Source organism: Salvelinus namaycush, chromosome 2, assembly GCF_016432855.1.
Source record: "Salvelinus namaycush isolate Seneca chromosome 2, SaNama_1.0, whole genome shotgun sequence".
Classification (NCBI taxonomy): domain Eukaryota; kingdom Metazoa; phylum Chordata; class Actinopteri; order Salmoniformes; family Salmonidae; genus Salvelinus; species Salvelinus namaycush.
Window position 1 is genome coordinate 75,008,939 of NC_052308.1, and position 19,769 is coordinate 75,028,707.

At 43.7% G+C, this 19,769-nt stretch overlaps 1 protein-coding gene across 1 annotated transcript; it reads left to right on the forward strand.

Moving 5' to 3' along the window:
- The first annotated feature begins 2,643 nt into the window (after nt 1–2,643).
- On the forward strand, nt 2,644–16,699 carry LOC120018283 (rho GTPase-activating protein 19-like). Its single transcript, XM_038961402.1, has 12 exons — nt 2,644–2,723; nt 3,861–4,147; nt 4,402–4,482; nt 6,843–7,052; nt 7,633–7,859; nt 9,978–10,064; nt 10,579–10,644; nt 11,197–11,400; nt 11,541–11,657; nt 12,484–12,597; nt 12,710–12,808; nt 13,045–16,699. The coding sequence occupies exons 1-12, from the start codon at nt 2,680–2,682 to the stop codon at nt 13,099–13,101; spliced, it is 1,593 nt and encodes a 530-aa protein (XP_038817330.1). The 5' UTR covers nt 2,644–2,679; the 3' UTR covers nt 13,102–16,699.
- Nucleotides 16,700–19,769: the final 3,070 nt, after the last annotated feature.

Here is a 19,769-nt window from a genome sequence, read left to right on the forward strand (position 1 = left end):
ATTTTTGTTGTTGTAGTGGGAAAAGTAACATTGGTACTTTCCAAAAATTCTAATGTAAGGATATATATATTTTTATATTGTTTTATTTTAAATGTGTGTGTTTAGCTCACATAATATAATTTGAAAGTATGCATTTTTACTTGCCACTAATTGGTGGCCTTTTGTCCATTCAGATCAGATATTTTGGCAATAATTGGGCAAAAGAACAGAATTGAACTGCCTGTGTAAACACAGCATAAGATATAAACCCATCATTGGCTGGAGCCAGGGAGAGGGAGGGAAGATGGTGGATGGCGAAAAGAAGCGAGGCAGAAATAAGGGCGTGGAGGTTCATACCCAGACCGACATCTTCAAAAAAGAAGCCAAATAATTTCTCCTATGAGTCAAGTACAGGAGAAATAACTACATGTTACTCTCCTGAAAACCTGAGCAGTCGATGGATAGTGAATTTGAAATGGAACTTGACAGAAGTGAAGAGGAAGAACTTGCGGCGCAGGTGAGGTGAAGGCTTCCGAGCCCCCAATGATCAGGGAAATGACTCTGGCCCAGTGGGAGTACGATCCGTGGAGAAAATGGATCAATGCCTTTTGGCCGATCCGTTTATGGTATCAGGCTATGTGAAGAAGGAGTTGGGTTCTGTCAATTTGGTCAAAGTATCCAGAAGTGGATGTTTTGTGTGTCTGCTGCACAGAGGGACAGGGCGCTATGTGTTTTGCAACTCGGAACAAGCTCTGTGTCCTGCTTTGCTCTCCGGAGCAGAGCGCAGCTGAAAGGTGTGATAACTGTTCACTGTTGAAGTGGATCAACTGAAGCTGAGAATCCCCGGTGTCTGTGATGCACGCCGTTTGGTGTGTAGCAGACCCGGTGGCGAGTGAGAGACTGAGAAGACCCTGTCTGTCCTTCTGAGTTTTGATGCAGAGTTTTTGCTGGATAAAGCCATGCTTTGACAGCTTTTGTTCCGAACCCACTACGGTGTTTCAGGTTCCAAGTTTAAGACCATGTTGCAGCAGTATGTAGGAGGGAGATTCCCAGGTGTGATAAGTGTGCAGGAGGGTATGGGACAAAGGACTGTAGTTTCAGTGAAAAAGTGTTTCAATTGTGAGGGTGGCCATGGTGGGGATCAGGAATGTCTATTGTGAGTGAGACAGATTGAAGTGCAGAAAGTGTCATATACTGAGGCAGTGAGGAAAGTAGAGGATGTCAGGCTAAGGGTGAGGAGCCTGAGAGGATCCATGTGAGTACTAGGCCGGTACAGAGTGACCCGAACAGTTTTTGCTTTAGTAAGGTAGGCTTCTTGGCATGTATTGCTGTGGTCATTAATTGTACCACACGGATGGAAAGGAAATCCCATGAGATTGAATTCATAGTAGCAGCAGCAGAGAAGTTGTGGGGTATCAGAGATTTTAGCGCAGAAGAACTACAGGTGGTTTTGAGAGAAAGGGTTCAGGCCTCCTGGGTGTAGGACCTGTTAGGTCCAAGGTAGTGGTGGGATGTGTTGGGGATAGTGGTATATATAAGTGTAACAGTATAGCTTCTGTCCCTCTCCTCGCCCCTACCTGGGCTCGAACCAGGGACCCTCTGCACACATCGACAACAGTCATCCACGGCCCTTGCAGAGCAAGGGGAACAACTACTTCAAGGTCTCAGAGCGAGTGACGTCACCGATTGAAACGCTATTAGCGCGCACGACCGCTAACTAGCTAGCCATTTCACATCGGTTGCATAAGGTTAGATGGTGGTGCAATTTCCTTTTGTCCCCATTTCCCTTTTTTTTGTGAATAAATGTGCAATGCACTTTCCAAACTGTGAAAGGCAGCAATATGCAACAATGTGTCTAGTCTGTTGGAAAACCACAGGAAGAAGAAAAAGCCAGGAGCAGAGAGGAAGCAGCGAAACCAACATTTTGGCCAGGGACCAGGCGAGGCTTTCACATTTCCCCCAAAAGCGTTTCATCAATTAAGTACGTTAACATGCACAGTAATAATTCAATATTAAACTGATTATGGCAGTAGGCAGACGCAATAGTCATGTAAACAGCTTACATGACTATTAATCGGTGTAAGGTCAAAATCGAAGTAAGCATACGGATATGAGAAAAAAAAAATGTTTTCTGAGCAACCGTTCTAATTATTAGGAAACGTAAACACCTTAATCAGCGTTCCAGCTGTGTATTTGATCTGCATGTGCTAGCACCAGCCAAGCGAGCCTCCTCCCTCTTTAGTGCGAGTGAAGTGAGTTCGGTACAACTGAATGTATGCATCTTATAAATAGTTTTAAAATACAAACTGTACATGTCCGAACCCAGAATCAAATATGCTCACCAAAATAACATGGTTGCTGTGGTAGAACTTTTATTTTGATTAGCGATTTTCTGTATTTATTAGATTTCAGATGTGTCCATTATTTGGGAGATCGTTCTTTGTACAAAGCATGTAAACGTTTTTATTGGAACTGTTATATGAATCAGATTATCCACAATAATCGCGTTACTGTGTGGATGTAACGGCACTCAATGTTATTGTTTTTCCTTGATTGACACTACTAAAGTGAATTCAAACAATCCAATCAGAGAACCAAACATGCAAATCTTTACTGCTCACCCCGCCCGTATTTTATAACCGACCAATCAGAGATGGAGTGGGCGGAGTCAGGGATACCAGCGGAGGATTCAAACGGAAGATGGCAGCGGATAAAGATTCCAATAAAAATACACAAAACAGAAGGTAAAATAACATTTAAACAGTATGTAGACAGAATAAACCATGCACGCACGTAAATATACTGTGGAGTTGTCGTGATACTGGCATTTGAATTTGGCTTGCTAGCTTGTCTGACATGCATGTTGTTTTTCAGTGACAGTGAAAGCTAATTTAGCTAGCTAACGTTATTTAGCTACTGTAGCTCTGACAATCAAGTGACGTGTTGTGGCAAAATACAATTTCTGTGCATCACACAGCTACTCTGAACAACAATACGGTGCAGAGCATTTCTTTCTGCGCTTTCGCTGAATTACAGCAAGACTCCATAGTTAACTAGCTAGTAGTCGCAACAATAGACCACAGCAGTGAGCTGTCATTGGTCCACTTCGTTTTGAATGGCCCGGTTTGTGGATTTTTAGACCATTGGTCCTGAAGTGAGATCTCCACTCACCTGAGGCACCAGGCCATGCAAAAGCAACTCTCCACCATTATGCCAAGCTGCTCTGAATCAAGCTGCTCTGAATTGCCAGTGAGTGTGTACTTGTGTGAAAGAGGTGTCTTCAGCTCACTGATCTTCAGAACTATGAGGAGCTATGACGATAGTGTCTTCTGGCCGGAGGAGAAACTGAACGAACGTAGCTTTCATTTTCAAAAATTTTAATTACTACACACCTTTTTATAGGGTTACGGTTCCCACACGGTCATATCTGCTATCTGTGTCTCCGAACACCTGTGTGTAAACGGAAGGCAGACACTACAAACATGTTCTCATTAAAAATACTGTTGGCTGCAACTGTTAAAACAGTCTACAGTAAGTGCATTTGTGAAATTATGTTGATGTAATATGAAAGTAGAGGGCTTTATGTTTCTGGAACTGTACCGCAATTGAGAACCGATTCACATTTAGATGGAGTATTTTGATGTTTCAGTTGCCAGAGCCAATTCGCCTCTAAACAAAACATGTAAGGTCCTTGCACTATAGTAACGTTAGACTTCTTTAGTCCATTATTGGGCTAGCCAACCACCACACCATCATCAAACGTGTGTAAGAGGGAGAGAGATTTGGTGTGTGTGTGCGTGTGAGAAAGTCAGTGTAAAGATAAAGCAGTTGTTTAAAGTTTTGCCTAGATCTTCAGCATCTGTGTGTGTGTGTTCCATCAGGGGTACGGTGTGCAACGTGGTGATCAGCCAGGATGCAGGGGGATCTTGGGGCGGCAGTGGGGTTGGTGGCCGCCCGCCCGTCATCTTCAACCCAGACTTCTTTGTGGAGAAGCTACGTCACGAGAGACCTGAGGGGTTTCAAGAGCTGGTGCTTAGCAACATCAGCCGCCTCATCGACCTTCCCGGTGCTGAATTCTCTCTGCTGTTAGGGGACGAGGGAGGGCACAAGACACCCACAGCGGCCGGAGGGGGATTCTTCCGCTCCTTCAACTTCCTCAAACGTAAAGGTGAGAGAACTGCCATGAGGATCAACCAAGGGTGTCTTCACCTGGGGTGTGTTCAGCAGGATGCAGTGTAGAACAAACATGCATGTCTGAAATGTAGAAGAAGGTATCGCGATGATTTTACTCATTGAATTTTTATCTGCAACGTTTGACAATGTTTGGCTACTGAACGTGGCCCTGGGTTGTAATAATGTTGAATAATAATATAAATGTACAGCACTCAGATTCTTGTCCTTTGGCTTCTGTCATCATCACAGATAAGGAAGTGGTGTTCGGGACTCCTCTGACAGAGGGAGGCATCGCCCAGATTTACCAGCTCATCGAATACCTCAGCAAGAGTGAGTTGATCATGTTGTTACAGTTCCCATCTGAGGCATGATCCCTGAATGTAATTCTCTCTTCTCTGTCCTGGCACCCCAATGGTAGAACCCGCTAGGACAGCGGAGTCCCTGCCCAACTTCCAAAAACATCTGAAACCCAATCTCTTCGAGGAGATTCTTAAATAATCCCACAGAACCCCCCGCAGCCCTGTTTTCTAGCTCTAACTTTGCTGATAGCTACTTTATTGAGGAAAAATGTACTTAATATGCCTGTGATATGTGGTTGTCCCACCTAGTTATCTTAAGATAAATGCACTAACTGTATGTCCTAACTGATAAGCGCTTCTGCTAAATGACTCCAATGTAATGTAAAATCTTATCAGAAAGTAGGCTAAACTTGCTGTACTGCCATGCAGTGTTGTAGTACTCAAGTCTGTAGGACCAGCTTTCTGCATTAAGCAATGGAGCTTTTAGCACTACCAAGGGAGTCGTGACTCGAATGTACAAGACTCTGACTCGAACACTAAGGACTCGGTGTAGTGTGTCCACCCCCCCCAAAACGACTTTTTATTTTAGATTCTCCCGGACTGTCAAGTTTTTATTTTGATTGTTAGTTCTCAAAGATGATCTTAAAAATGTATAGCTCCATTATCTTTTCTACACTGAACAAAAATATAAATGCCACATGTAAAGTGGTCCCATATTTCTTGAGCTGAAATAAAAGCTCCCAGATATGTTCCGTTTGCACAAAAAGTGTATTTCTCTCATTTTGTGCACACATTTGTTTATATCCCTGTTAGTGAGCATTTCTCCTTTGCCAAGATAATCCATCCACCTGACAGGTGTGGCATATCAAGAAGCTGATTAAACCGCATGATCATTACACAGGTGCACATTGTGCTTGGGACAATAAAAGGCCACTTTAAAATGTGCAGGTTTGTCACACAACACAATGCCACAGATGTCTCAAGTTGAGGGAGTGTGCAATTGGCATGCCAACTGCAGGAATGGCCACCAGAGCTGTTGCCAGAGAATTTTATATTAATTTCTCTATCATAGACTGCCTCCGTCTCCAACCTCATGCTTCAGCATGATAATGCACGGCCCCATGTGGCAAGGATTTGTACACAATTCCTGGAAACTGAAAATGTCCCAATTCTGCCATTGCACCAGACATGTCACCCATTATGCATGTTTAGGATGCTCTGGATCGACATGTAAGACAACATGTTCTGGTTCCCACCAATATACAGCAACTTCGCACAGCCATTGAAGAGGAGTGGTACAGAATTCTACAGGCCACAGTCGCCAGCAGCATACCACCCTGCATACCACTGCTGCCTTGCTTCTGAGGCTCAGCAGGGTTGGTCCTGGTCAGTCCCTGGATGGGAGACCAGATGCTGCTGGAAGTGGTGTTGGAGGGCCAGTAGGAGGCACTCTTTCCTCTGGTCTAAAAATTATCCCAATGCCCCAGGGCAGTGATTGGACACTGCACTGTGTAGGGTGCCGTCTTTCGGATGGGATATTAAACGGGTGTCCTGACTTTCTACGGTCATTAAAGATCCCATGGCACTTATCGTAAGAGTAGGGGTGTTAACCCCGGTGTCCTGGCTAAATTCCCAATCTGGCCCTCAAACCATCACGGTCACCTAATAATCCCCAGTTTACAATTGGCTCATTCATCCCCCTCTCCCCTGTAACTATTCCCCAGGTCGTTGCTGTAAATGAGAACGTGTTCTCAGTCAACTTACCTGGTAAAATAACGGATAAATATATATATATATTTTTAAACAGCCTTATCAACTCTATGCAAAGGAGATGTGTTGCGCTGCATGAGGAAAATGGTGGTCACACCAGATACTGACTGGTTTTCTGATTTACACCCCTACATTTAAGGTATCTGTGACCAACCGATACATATCTGTATTCTCATTCATGTGAAATCCATAGATCAGGGCCTGATTAATTAATTTCAGTTGACTGGTTTCATTATATGAACTGTAACTCAGTAAAATCTTTGAAATTGTTTCATGTTGTCTTTATATTTTTGTTCAGTATACATACTTTATATCTTGTTTAAGTTTGCACTGAAAACATTTTACCAACCCTAAAATAATTTTAATTAAAAAAAATATATAATAAAAATCTTTTTGTTTTTTAAATCATATTTTTTGGAGTGCCGGGAATGATTTATCAGCGGTGACCCGCCGCTGCTAAATGAGTATTGGAGAAACACTGCTGATTGATTCACTACATATTTGATTTATTGACTGATTCCACGGTTGATTGATTCATTGATTGATCAGACTTAGATGTTAAGGGCCTGTTCAGGGTGCTAGCTGTTTTATTGTTTCATTGATTGATTGATTGATGATCAGATCTGCAGGTAGAAGGTCTGTTCAGGGTGCCAGGTAACAGTGTGCGGCAGCAAGCCCTGAAGGAGCAGCTGAACAGTGGCGCAGACATCGACCTGGAGGCAGGGGGCTTCCACCCCAACGACGTGGCCACCCTCCTCAAGACCTTCCTGGGAGAGCTACCTGAACCCCTCCTCACGCACCAACACTTCCACGCTCACCTCAAAATAGCAGGTACCCCTGTCTGAGCACCTCCCCACTCTCTCCTGTCTGAGCACCTCCCCACTCTCTCCTGTCTGAGCACCTCCCCACTCTCTCCTGTCTGAGCACCTCCCCACTCTCTCCTGTCTGAGCACCTCCCCACTCTCTCCTGTCTGAGCACCTCCCCACTCTCTCCTGTCTGAGCACCTGCCCACTCTCTCCTGTCTGAGCACCTCCCCACTCTCTCCTGTCTGAGCACCTCCCCACTCTCTCCTGTCTGAGCACCTGCCCACTCTCTCCTGTCTGAGCACCTCCCCACTCTCTCCTGTCTGAGCACCTCCCCACTCTCTCCTGTCTGAGCACCTGCCCACTCTCTCCTGTCTGAGCACCTCCCCACTCTCTCCTGTCTGAGCACCTCCCCACTCTCTCCTGTCTGAGCACTTTTTAGTTTTCAAAAACCTACAAAAAATCACACCCTGGCGCTCAAAAATAAGTGTTATTGATGTTCTGTTTTTAATATAACTGTCCCCCATGAGACCCATATTGAAGTGTCTTGTGTGTGTTCTGTCCCATCCCCATCTCCTGCTCTTCTCTCTCCTCTCCATTCCCCTAGACATGACTCTGTTTGATGAGAAAGGCAACAAGACGTCAGTACCTGATAAGGAGCGTCGGATTGAGGCCTTACAGCTCCTCTTCCTGCTGCTGCCCCAGGCCAACCGCAGCCTCCTCAAACTGATCCTGGACCTGCTCTACCACACCGCCAAGCAGCAGGACAAGAACAAAATGTCCGCCTTCAACCTCGCCCTCATGTTTGCCCCCCACGTCGTGTGGCCCAGAGATGTATGTACTTTAACTCAAATCAAATGTGTTTTCATATCGGCAGTTGACACAAAGTGCTTTACAGATACCCGGCATAAAACCTCAGAGAAAGCAATGCCGAGGCAGAAGCACAGGGACTAGGAGAAACGCCTGAAGCTGGACTGTGCCGGGATCATTTATCATGTGGATCAGAGTTTCCCAAACTCTGTCCTGAGGCGTGTTGTCCTAGCACTGCACAGCTGATTCAGATAATCACAGCTTGACCATGACTTCCTTATTTCAATCATCTGTGTAGTGCATAATATATAAGTATTCAGACCCTTTGCTATGAGAGTTGAAATTGAGCTCAGGTGCATCCTGTTTCCATTGATCATCCTTGAGATGTTTCTACAACTTTATTGGAGTCCACCGGTGGTAAATTCAATTGATTGGACATGTTTTGGAAAGGCACACACCTGTCTATGTAATGTCCCACAGTTGACAGTGTATGTCAGAGCAAAAAACAAGCCATGAGGTTAAAGGAATTGTCTGTAGAGTGCTGAGACAGGATTGTTTTGAGGCACAGATCTGGGGAAGGGTACCAGGTACCACAAAAAGCACAGTGGTCTCAATCATTCTTAAATGGAAGATGTTTGGAACCACCAAGACTCATGACCAAGCTGAGCAATCGGGGGAAAGGGGTCTTGGTCAGAGAAGTGACCAAGAACCCAATGGTCACTCTGACAGAGCTTCAGAGTTCCTCTGTGGAGATGGTTGTCCTTCTGAAAGGTTCTCCCATCTCTGCAGCACTCCACCAATCAGGCCTTTATGGTAGAGTGGCCAGACGGAAGCTGCTCCTCAGTAAAAGGCACATGACAGCCTGCTTGCAGTTTTCCAAAAGGCACCTAAAGACATTCAGACCATGAGAAACAAGATTATTTGGTCTGATGAAACCAAGAGTGAACTCTTTGGCCTGAATGCCAAGTGTCATGTCTGGAGGAAACCTGGCACCATCCCTATGGTGAATCATGGTGTTGGCAGCATCATGTTGTGGGGATGTTTTTCAGAGGCAGGGACTGGGAGACTAGTCGGGATCGAGGGAAAGATAAATGGAGCAAAGTACAGAGAGATCCTTGATGAAAACCTGCTCCAGAGCACTCAGGACCTCAGACTGGGGCAAAGGTTCACCTTCCAACAGGACAATGACCCTAAGCACACAGCCAAGACAACGCAGGAGTGGCTTTGGGACAAGTCTCTGAATATCCTTGAGTGGCCCAGCCAGAGCCTGGACTTGAACCCGATCAAACGTCTCTGGAGATACCTGAAAATAGCTGTTTAGTGACACTCCCCATCCAACCTGACAGAGCTTGAGAGGATCTGCAGAGAAGAAATGGGAGAAAATCCCCAAATACAGGCGTGCCAAGAATACCTATGTAAAAGTGATATTTCTTAATATTTTTTTTTATATACAGTGGGGCAAAAAAGTATTTAGTCAGCCACCAATTGTGCAAGTTCTCCCACTTAAAAAGATGAGAGGCCTGTAATTTTCATCATAGGTACACTTCAACTATAACAGACAAAATGAGAAGAAAAAAATCCAGAAAATCACATTGTAGGATTTTTAATGAATTTATTTGCAAATTATGGTGGAAAATAAGTATTTGGTCAATAACAAAAGTTTATCTCAATACTTTGTTATATACCCTTTGTTGGCAATGACAGAGGTGAACATTTTCTGTAAGTCTTCACAAGGTTTTCACACACTGTTGCTGGTATTTTGGCCCATTCCTCCATGCAGATCTCCTCTAGAGCAGTGATGTTTTGGGGCTGTTGCTGGGCAACACGGACTTTCAACTCCCTCCAAAGATTTTCTATGAGGTTGAGATCTGGAGACTGGCTAGGCCACTCTGCCATTATCAACGGCGAACCTGGAGCAATTAGGGCGAAGTGCCTTACTCAAAGCACATCAACACATTTTTCCCTTTGTCGGCTCTGGGATTTAAACAAGGGACTTTTTAGTTACTAGCCCAACGCTCTAACCACTAGGCTACCTCTCACTGATTGATTTTCATTCAGCTACAGTAATTTGTGTGTGTGTGTGTGTGTGTGTGTGTGTGTGTGTGTGTGTGTGTGTGTGTGTGTGTGTGTGTTTTTATCCAGATGGTGGCCACTGACCTCCAGGAGAATCTGAAGAAGCTAAACAACGGCATGGCCTTCCTCATCAAACACTCCCAGAAACTATTCAGGGTCAGAGAGACTAACTTCACACTCTGGGCTAGTTTCCCAACCCAGAATAAGCCTAGTCCAGAGGGGCTTTCTATAAAGCAGGATCGAAGAGTTAGCAGAATATTTAGGCAAGTTAGCAGGCTAACTTTAAAAATAATTGAAAGATATTCTTGAAATGAGCATGGTCTAATTGATTCAACAAACAAAAACACATATCTAAGTTTAGCTTTTATAAAAAATATTTAAATATACCAGAAAATCTATAGTTATTTCTGGTTGCTTTTCAAAGTTAGCTGGCTAACACATTAATCCTGCTTTGTACTATGCCACACTGGACTAAAACACTCCATTGAGAATACCTCATACTATTGGCTTCAACTGTGTCTGGGAAACCGGCCCAGTTGTCAGTGTTATTTTATAAGGTCTGGGGAACATGGGCTACAGTAAGGTAATGATTTGTGTCAAGCACAGAAGAGAAATAGAATCATTATTTTTAGTGTGTTTTGATGGATAATTAGTGTGTGTGTCCACTCAGGCTCCTATGTACATGAGGGAGCATGCCAGAATGCACTTCACAGGATCTAAGACCCTGCAGACCAAGGTTAGTAGTAGGACTCTTTCACCTGCTGGGTTTACATCATCTATGCCATTAAAGGATGTTGCACTTCTCTCAAACAAAGGACCATATTAGATCAAACTGGGGCAAGTGTTCATGAAGCGTCTCAGAGCAGGAGTGCTGATCTAGGATCAGATCCCCCTTTCCGTTCATTAAAATCTGCAAGGCCAAACTGATCCTAGATCTACTACTCTGAGACGCTTTATGAATACTGTATAGGTGTAAGCATCCCAGTTAAGCAGAAGGCTAGGTGGATCTATTGCCCAACTTGTTAACACCTTTCTAGTCTTTTCAGATCTACCAGGGCCTTTTATAAGTGTCTAGGTGCTAGCTTTGGTTTAGAAATGTCTAGCTGTGGTTTTGGGGTGTAGATCAACCTAATCTCCCTCTACGCTGAAATGGGTTCTGTCCCATGTTGCACCCTATTCCCTTTATAGTGCACTACTTTATATAGGGAATAGGGTGCCATTTGAAATGTATCCAGAGACTTGTGTTGTGATGGAAACGAATAGCTCCTTTCTCGCCCCCCTCCCTCAGGATGATATAGACCTGTTATCTGTGGCTGGTTTCCCTGCCCCTGTTCCCCTGAAGAGGTGTTGGGCTGACCCGTCTCAGTACCTGTCCCCCTCGTCGTCGTCCCAGGGCCAGCAGCACCACACAGAGGAGTCCCTGAAGGAGCTGTTCAGACACGTCCATGACAACATGCCCGACTCTGCCAAGAAGAAGAAACTCCTACGCCAGGTACTCACTGCCGGACTGCTTCTTAGTATTCTCTTGTCTCCTTTTCCATACGAGGCGGATTTTACATTTCATGTAGAATGACTGGCTAAATCCCAGTACCCTGTCTCCTCATCCTCCATCTCTTTCTCCTCCTCCTGCAGCTTGCTAAACAGACCACCCCCGGCCTGGCCCCAGGGACACCCATCAACAACTATCAGACCCCCCCGGCCCAGAGCAAGAAACACCCCCGCTCCCGCTCCTTCGGTGGATTCATCAAGGTGTGTGTCATTGTGTTTATGTGTATTTCACTTACAATTGTAATATCCAATCAACATACTTTGTTGATGTATTTTGTAAATGTGTTACTTTGTATCCAATTTGAACTTAGTATGTTGTAGTCACCATCTGCTACAACTGTTCTGTCTGTTGTATACGATGTAATCTTAGTATGTTGTAGTCACCATCTGCTACAACTGTTCTGTCTGTTGTATACGATGTAATCTTAGTATGTTGTAGTCACCATCTGCTACAACTGTTCTGTCTGTTGTATACGATGTAATCTTAGTATGTTGTAGTCACCATCTGCTACAACTGTTCTGTCTGTTGTATACGATGTAATCTTAGTATGTTGTAGTCACCATCTGCTACAACTGTTCTGTCTGTTGTATACGATGTAATCTTAGTATGTTGTAGTCACCATCTGCTACAACTGTTCTGTCTGTTGTATACGATGTAATCTTAGTATGTTGTAGTCACCATCTGCTACAACTGTTCTGTCTGTTGTATACGATGTAATCTTAGTATGTTGTAGTCACCATCTGCTACAACTGTTCTGTCTGTTGTATACGATGTAATCTTAATATGTTGTAGTCACCATCTGCTACAACACAACTGTTCTGTCTGTTGTATATGAGGATCTTTAAGGACAATTCCTCCTATTCATTATGCCAAGCACCATACCAGTGAAAACGGGCATTTCTACGTTCTATAGATTAAAAAGTTATCTATGACATTATCAAAAAAATATTTCCTGGTAAAGTGGAGGTTAAATAACTGTTCTGTCAACTGTCCTACCCTCTTGATCAAATGAACCAATGAAAACAGAGGAGACATAAGGGGGACCAACAGGCGTTGGAGAGGAGGGGCAGACAAATCTCCCCGGAGATGGTTGCTGCGGCGATGGGACGGCTGGGAAAGGAGAACGTCGTCCTGCAGTCGGTGAGCGACATTGACACACAAGGAGACCACACAAACACACTTCCTTGTCCACAGCTTCCTTGTTTTCTCTAGATGTTCATGGTTGTGTGTGTGTGTGTGTATGTATCTCCAGGTGAACAGTCCGGTGACAGTGAATAATAATTCTCCAGGCGGGGTCAAGGCCTCTGATAGCGTGGCCCTCAATAGAGAGAGGGGACTTAAACTATCAAAGGTTTGTTGCTTTTGGATTGATAACATGGCAATTCCCACTTTTTCTATAGACATTTACATACATATGTTTTTGCGTATGTTGTATATCTTTCCTGATACACTTCAATGTCATCATTCAACATTACAATACAGCCACATTTCCACATCTTGTGACCTTTGTTAACTTAGTCTGTTTTGTCCCGTGTCTCATTCATCTTCTTTCTCTTTTTTCTCCTTCATCTCTCCGTCTCCCTCCAGGACTCTCCATCCATCTCCAGAATGTGTTTCTCTCCCTCCCTAGAAACGTCGATGTAGAGGATTGGTACTAGCAACACTGGACTTGTTTTTCTTTTTTTTTCTTTTATCAAGTAAACTATATTGTAACTTTGTAAATCCATGACGAATACAACATTAGTCCCCAGCCAGACAAGGGTTGCATCCCAATAATCTCTTTTTTCTCCTGAAGTGTGCTCTTGTTCACTTTCCTCAATGGGTTTGAAAGGAAATGACTGGATTACCTATATGGAAACTCCTTCTAGCCCATGCCTACACAATCCAAGACTTTTCAATTTTGTGGGGAGTAGTGAATGAGTGCACACTTCAGGGGGAGAGATTATTGGGACGTAACCCAGGAAAGTACAAGACCAACTCAGTGTGGAGGCAGGGATAGAAGGGAGCTTTCTGGTTGGGGTCTGAGTGCCACTAATAACTTGAAACAGTTTTGTTAGACACTTTCACAGTTGACCACTAGCTGAGCCTACATAGATACTTTTACAGTTGACCGCTAGCTGAGCCTACATAGATACTTTTACAGTTGAACGCTAGCTGAGCCTACATAGATACTTTTACAGTTGACCGCTAGCTGAGCCTACATAGATACTTTTACAGTTGAACGCTAGCTGAGCCTACATAGATACTTTTACAGTTGAACGCTAGCTGAGCCTACATAGATACTTTTACAGTTGACCGCTAGCTGAGCCTACATAGATACTTTTACAGTTGAACGCTAGCTGAGCCTACATAGATACTTTTACAGTTGAACGCTAGCTGAGCCTACATAGATACTTTTACAGTTGACCACTAGCTGAGCCTACATAGATACTTTCACAGTTGACCGCTAGCTGAGCCTACATAGATACTTTCACAGTTGACCGCTAGCTGAGCCTACATAGATACTTTTACAGTTGACCGCTAGCTGAGCCTACATAGATACTTTTACAGTTAACCGCTAGCTGAGCCTACATAGATACTTTTACAGTTAACCTCTAGCTGAGCCTACATAGATACTTTTACAGTTGACCACTAGCTGAGCCTACATAGATACTTTTACAGTTAACCGCTAGCTGAGCCTACATAGATACTTTTACAGTTGACCACTAGCTGAGCCTACATAGATACTTTTACAGTTGACCGCCAGCTGAGCCTACATAGATACTTTTACAGTTGACCGCCAGCTGAGCCTACATAGATACTTTTACAGTTGACCGCCAGCTGAGCCTACATAGATACTTTTACAGTTGACCACTAGCTGAGCCTACATAGATACTTTTACAGTTGACCGCTAGCTGAGCCTACATAGATACTTTTACAGTTGACCGCTAGCTGAGCCTACATAGATACTTTTACAGTTGACCGCCAGCTGAGCCTACATAGATACTTTTACAGTTGACCACTAGCTGAGCCTACATAGATACTTTTACAGTTGAACACTAGCTGAGCCTACATAGATACTTTTACAGTTGACCGCCAGCTGAGCCTACATAGATACTTTTACAGTTGACCACTAGCTGAGCCTACATAGATACTTTTACAGTTAACCGCTAGCTGAGCCTACATAGATACTTTTACAGTTGACCGCTAGCTGAGCCTACATAGATACTTTTACAGTTGACCACTAGCTGAGCCTACATAGATACTTTTACAGTTGACCGCTAGCTGAGCCTACATAGATACTTTTACAGTTGACCGCTAGCTGAGCCTACATAGATACTTTTACAGTTGAACACTAGCTGAGCATATATTGTACTATATGTAAGTATCTTGTTTTGTTTTTTTAAATGTTCTTCTGAATCTGATGTTTGTACTACTCATCTGAAAATGTGCCGTTTTAATTTGACTAATATAAGTCCCAATGGTTGCCCTACACACACAGCACACTGATGGGATGATTATATCCCCTTACAAAATGCTGATTAGCACCAGTCACATTCGTCTGGGGCCTGTTCCAAAAAGCTGGATCAGTGAGTTGGCCAGCAAACTGGCCCAAATTGCTTGAAATTGTTTGTAATGACTCAACAGAAACAACTATTATACAAATGTAGATTATTTTAATCAACCAGGAAATCAAGAGATGAGGCAAAGGCTGTTAATCAAAGTTAGCTGCCTGATGTATTAACCCTGCCTTCTGGAATACCCCACAGCTCTTATGGTGTCTAAAGGCCAGTGGGTTTACTGATACTGTCTGTTAGCTCAAATGGCGCCCCCGTTCCCTATATAGTGCACTATTGGCCAAAAGTAGTGCACTACACTTTATAGTAGTGCATGTGGTGGTGTTGGAGAGACACTGGCTCAGGGTTTTCTTGAATCTATATCATACAAATACAGGTCAATACATATTGGATGATGATGAACAAATACGAGCTGAACAAACCAGCCTTTCTGTAATGGTATTTGCGTTTGGGAGAGATGTAGGTAGGGCTTCATTTTGGGACGACTATTTATTTTTATTGTCTGAGATTTGTGTATTAACTGATTGAACTCCTCAATGTGTAAAATGTCATATTTCACCTGCCTGGTTTGGCCTTTGAGGTTTGATAGTACAATGATGTGATTATAATTTTATTTTTTTAACTGGAAGTCATGGGTTTTGGGTAGATATTGGTTGGGACGCTAACGTTGTTGAAAGATTTTCTGGAAGTCTAAGATGGTTTTTGCTTTGTTGGAGAGGGAAATGTGTAGTGACGGTGTCAATAGAGGATTCTCTTACAGTACCGTCAGTGTTGCCTGGTCTGATACAAGTCGTCTTTATTGAGCGTGGATTGGGACATTTGATCTGGGTCATGTTCATTGGGAACCAAATAGAACAAGACGGATTCAAACTGGGAGGGACTACCTGTACTTTGTCCAATAAGGAACCCTTATTTTCACTTTCTGTTGCAGAACGTTTTGAAAAGTTTTTGTTGTGTACCCTAATGGACATGACGTTGGTTTTAATGGGGCTGTTTTTAAAGGAATTGTTAATGGGGAATGTGTGAGAATGGGTTTGTGGTAAGTTTTAAAGAGATGGGTGTGTGTTTTTATACATGAAATGAAAGACACCAGAAGCTTGCTGCTGAGGTTATCAAGATGGCTTTGTTTTTTTACTATTTTTATTTGATCTGTGCTGGTCAAGTAGCCTACCTATTTTACATGTTATTCCACTGCTTTAAAAAGAGAACTTTTGGCCCCTGTCTTTTCTCTCTGTTACCTGATGGTTTTCAGCCAATCAAGGCCCAACACCTTTTTTTGAAGTGTCATTTTGAAAAGCTGATGGGTCATCTGGCCATTCGTGGTTGATACACATGAGTCTTGCTGGAAACAGTTTTGCTAATGTGCGATCATCTTTGTGATGTGAGTCAGTTCTAGATTACATGATACAACATGTGGGCATTATCTTTTACTCTCCCTTATTATTTTTGTGTTTAAGTGTGTATGTTGAAAGTCTTTGGTTTTGTCAGCCAATGTTGACCATGGTCTTAAATGTTTACACATCAACTGTACAGTACTACTTGTTTTTCTTTTTGTTCAGTTTCATTCTGCCCTGTTTATCTGTGAATGACAGCATGGGCATGTGTCCCAAATGGCTCCCTATATAGTGCACTACTTTAGAACGGGGCCCTATTCCCTATATAGTGCACTACTTTAGAACGGGGCCCTATTCCCTATATAGTGCACTACTTTAGACCAGGGCCCTATTCCCTATATAGTGCACTACTTTAGACCAGGGCCCTATTCCCTATATAGTGTACTACTATAGACCAGGGCCCTATTCCCTATATAGTGCACTACTTTAGACCAGGGCCCTACTCCCTATATAGTGTACTACTTTAGACCAGGGCCCTATTCCCTATATAGTGGACCAGGGCCCTATTCCCTATATAGTGGACCAGGGCCCTATTCCCTATATAGTGGACCGGGGCCCTATTCCCTATATAGTGGACCGGGGCCCTATTCCCTATATAGTGGACCGGGGCCCTATTCCCTATATAGTGGACCACTTTAGACCAGGGCCCTATTCCCTATATAGTGCACTACTTTAGAACGGGGCCCTATCCCCTATATAGTGCACTACTTTAGACCAGGGCCCTATTCCCTATATAGTGTACTACTTTAGACCAGGGCCCTACTCCCTATATAGTGCACTACTTTAGAAAGGGCCCTATTCCCTATATAGTGCACTACTTTAAACCAGGGCCCTATTCCCTATATAGTGCACTACTTTTGAGCAGAGCTCTGTGCCCTGGTCAGAAGTAGTGCACTACATAGGGTGCAATTTAAGATGCAGACATGGAGTTACATTAATGTCTACTAAAATAAACATAGTATACTGTAATCTCACATTTGCTGCCTATATTTACTACCATGCATCTTCCTCTGTTCATATAAACCTGTTACCAGTGCCTTTTAATGTAAGGTCATCTTACCCTACCTTTACCTGTTTAGTTTTTTTTGTGTTTTTGTTGTGTAAAATGTTTTTTTAACGCTGTCAAATAGATGCATTGATTTACTACTGGTGCTATGGATTAAAGCATTTTTTTACATGTGGAAAGTCATTGCAGAACATAAAATGTTACATACACTGCTGCACTTTTCTTAAACATCCACTAGGCGGCATCCCGAGTCGTTGAGTAAGGACGCTGTGTTGTGCTAGGGCATAGACCGAAACGTGCACCCAGGGGGGACCCAGGACCGAGTTTGGGAAACCATGCTATAGACCACTACATACGTATTGCGTGTATTATGTATGCAGTTGAAATCTAATAGTTTAACCTACATCAGACTCAGCAGAGGTAAAGGCAGGTTTGGCTACTCTACTCTTAAATAGGCCGTTTTTGAAAGAGTATGAATTATGATTTCACCTGCCCAGCTGTCACGGAAGTTAAGTTTCCATTGCCTTGTCTGTTTAGAAAGCACATACAATTGAAGGAATAATTTATAGCAGCTTTAGCCTATATTCTTGATGTTTTGTAGGATAGGCCTATCCTGTTCTTGTTTGGGGTAGGTTAATATCAGAAGCAATTGATATTCCAGGGAACCATCTCCCTATGTATGTAATGATCTCATAAAGGTCTATAATGTAAACATTGGCTGTGATATTCATATTCCTGATGAATTGAATACATTTTTTCCGCAGACGCCCCACGCGTATTTGACTACCGCAGGCGCGCGGTGCCATTGATATTGCCATTTTCGTAATTGTTCATTGTAGAAATTGAGCGTTTTTTTTCTTAATTCCAACCTGTCTCTTCGATTCACCGTTAACTCTGCCGAGCGAAGCGGAAACGCAGTAAGATAGAACCTAGCGCACATCAAGGCTCTCTGCGCGCTCTACCTTGCGCCCCTTGGCGTCGCATCTGCTCCTGTTCCAGCGCGCGATCAATTCAGACGCGCCTCTGATGAAATGAAAAGCGACCCACCGGCGTCCCCGCGCACTCAGGAACCTAATTTGTATTAGGAGCTCAAACGGGGGTCCTTCCCGCGCATGTAAACATCGAGGTTCTCTCTTTGTTGTCGGTCTGGGTGCAGTGACTCATTCTATTCATCATGCACAATAGAGCCGCTGTGGCGCGTTTTCCCCGTGGCCAGTTTGTATTCGATAAAGTTGACTGTGTTTGTTTATGCGTGTGAGAGGAGAGTAGCCTTGTGAAATCAAACAGACTACAGACCCTGGTAGGAAATGGGGGGACTAACAGAATAGAGAATAGACAATTCCATGGTAGAGATAAAGACAGAGAATCATAGATGTAATATTGAATTCTAGAGGGTTTTGTATCTGCTAATTATACACACACTAGATTAAAAACCTGTCCCCTCATTTGAATTTCAAAGACTCATTATTATGAATTAAAAGCAGACTCTTCGTCCAGCAGGGAGCATCCATTGGTGCCAGTCCAAAGAAGCCGACCATTTTCCAATCCTGCAATACAGTAACTAAATAGAGTAATACAAAATCATGTATACAGTTAACTACATGAAACGTTTATCTAAGCCACCACTCCATGGTAGAGGAAAAATACAGATAATTGAGAGAGTAGGGTATTCCTCCCTCTACATCCAGGCCCATGCCGCCTCGGGCTGTGTCCCCCCCCCCCCCCAGGGGATGAGACCAAAAGCGGGCAGCACAGGAAGGGAGAGAGGCTACTGTCACTGGAAGTGGCTTTCACTACTACTGCTGCTGCTGCCAGGAGAGAGAATGGATGTGAGTTCACACAGGGTTCTGGGAGGTGTGTGTGTGTGGGAGGAGTCTCTCAGCATTTATTTCTAGAACCTTTTGATGGATGATTGCTGAGAGAGAGAGAGGGAGGGTGAGAGTCCTTTTTTCTGGTCGTTCACTGTTCCCTCTTCTACAGGCAGAGAGCACAATGAGTCAATGAAAGCTGAAGGGAAGAGGAGCACTACAGCAGAGAGAGCAGAACCAAGAAGACGAGAGGGAGATAGAAAGAAGGAAAGCTTTTTGGACAGACGTCGAAACCAGATAATAAAGAGTCTGGTTTTAAAGCCAGGCTGGGATGAAGTATCAGTGACCGTTGATCTGAGGACTAACTACGCTACTTCACCTCTCTACAAGGAGGTTTTCTGATCTTCCCTTTTTTATTAGGAACATTTGGACCATTTTCTCCCCTCCACTTGGTCTCTGGTCAGGGGATCTTGCTCGCCGCAGTAACCCAGGTCTCTGGAGCCCTGAGTGGGGTTGAGGTAGAGGCGCCTTGTCTCTGGTTGCTGGT

Bases quoted from the DNA above. Each gene is read 5' to 3' on its own strand.
- LOC120018283 (XM_038961402.1), top strand. From the start codon at position 2,680: ATGGCAGCGGATAAAGATTCCAATAAAAATACACAAAACAGAAG. The intron at 10,065-10,578 runs GTCAGAGAGACT...GTGTCCACTCAG, and splicing joins ACTCCCAGAAACTATTCAGG to GCTCCTATGTACATGAGGGA. The intron at 12,809-13,044 runs GTTTGTTGCTTT...GTCTCCCTCCAG, and splicing joins GGGGACTTAAACTATCAAAG to GACTCTCCATCCATCTCCAG.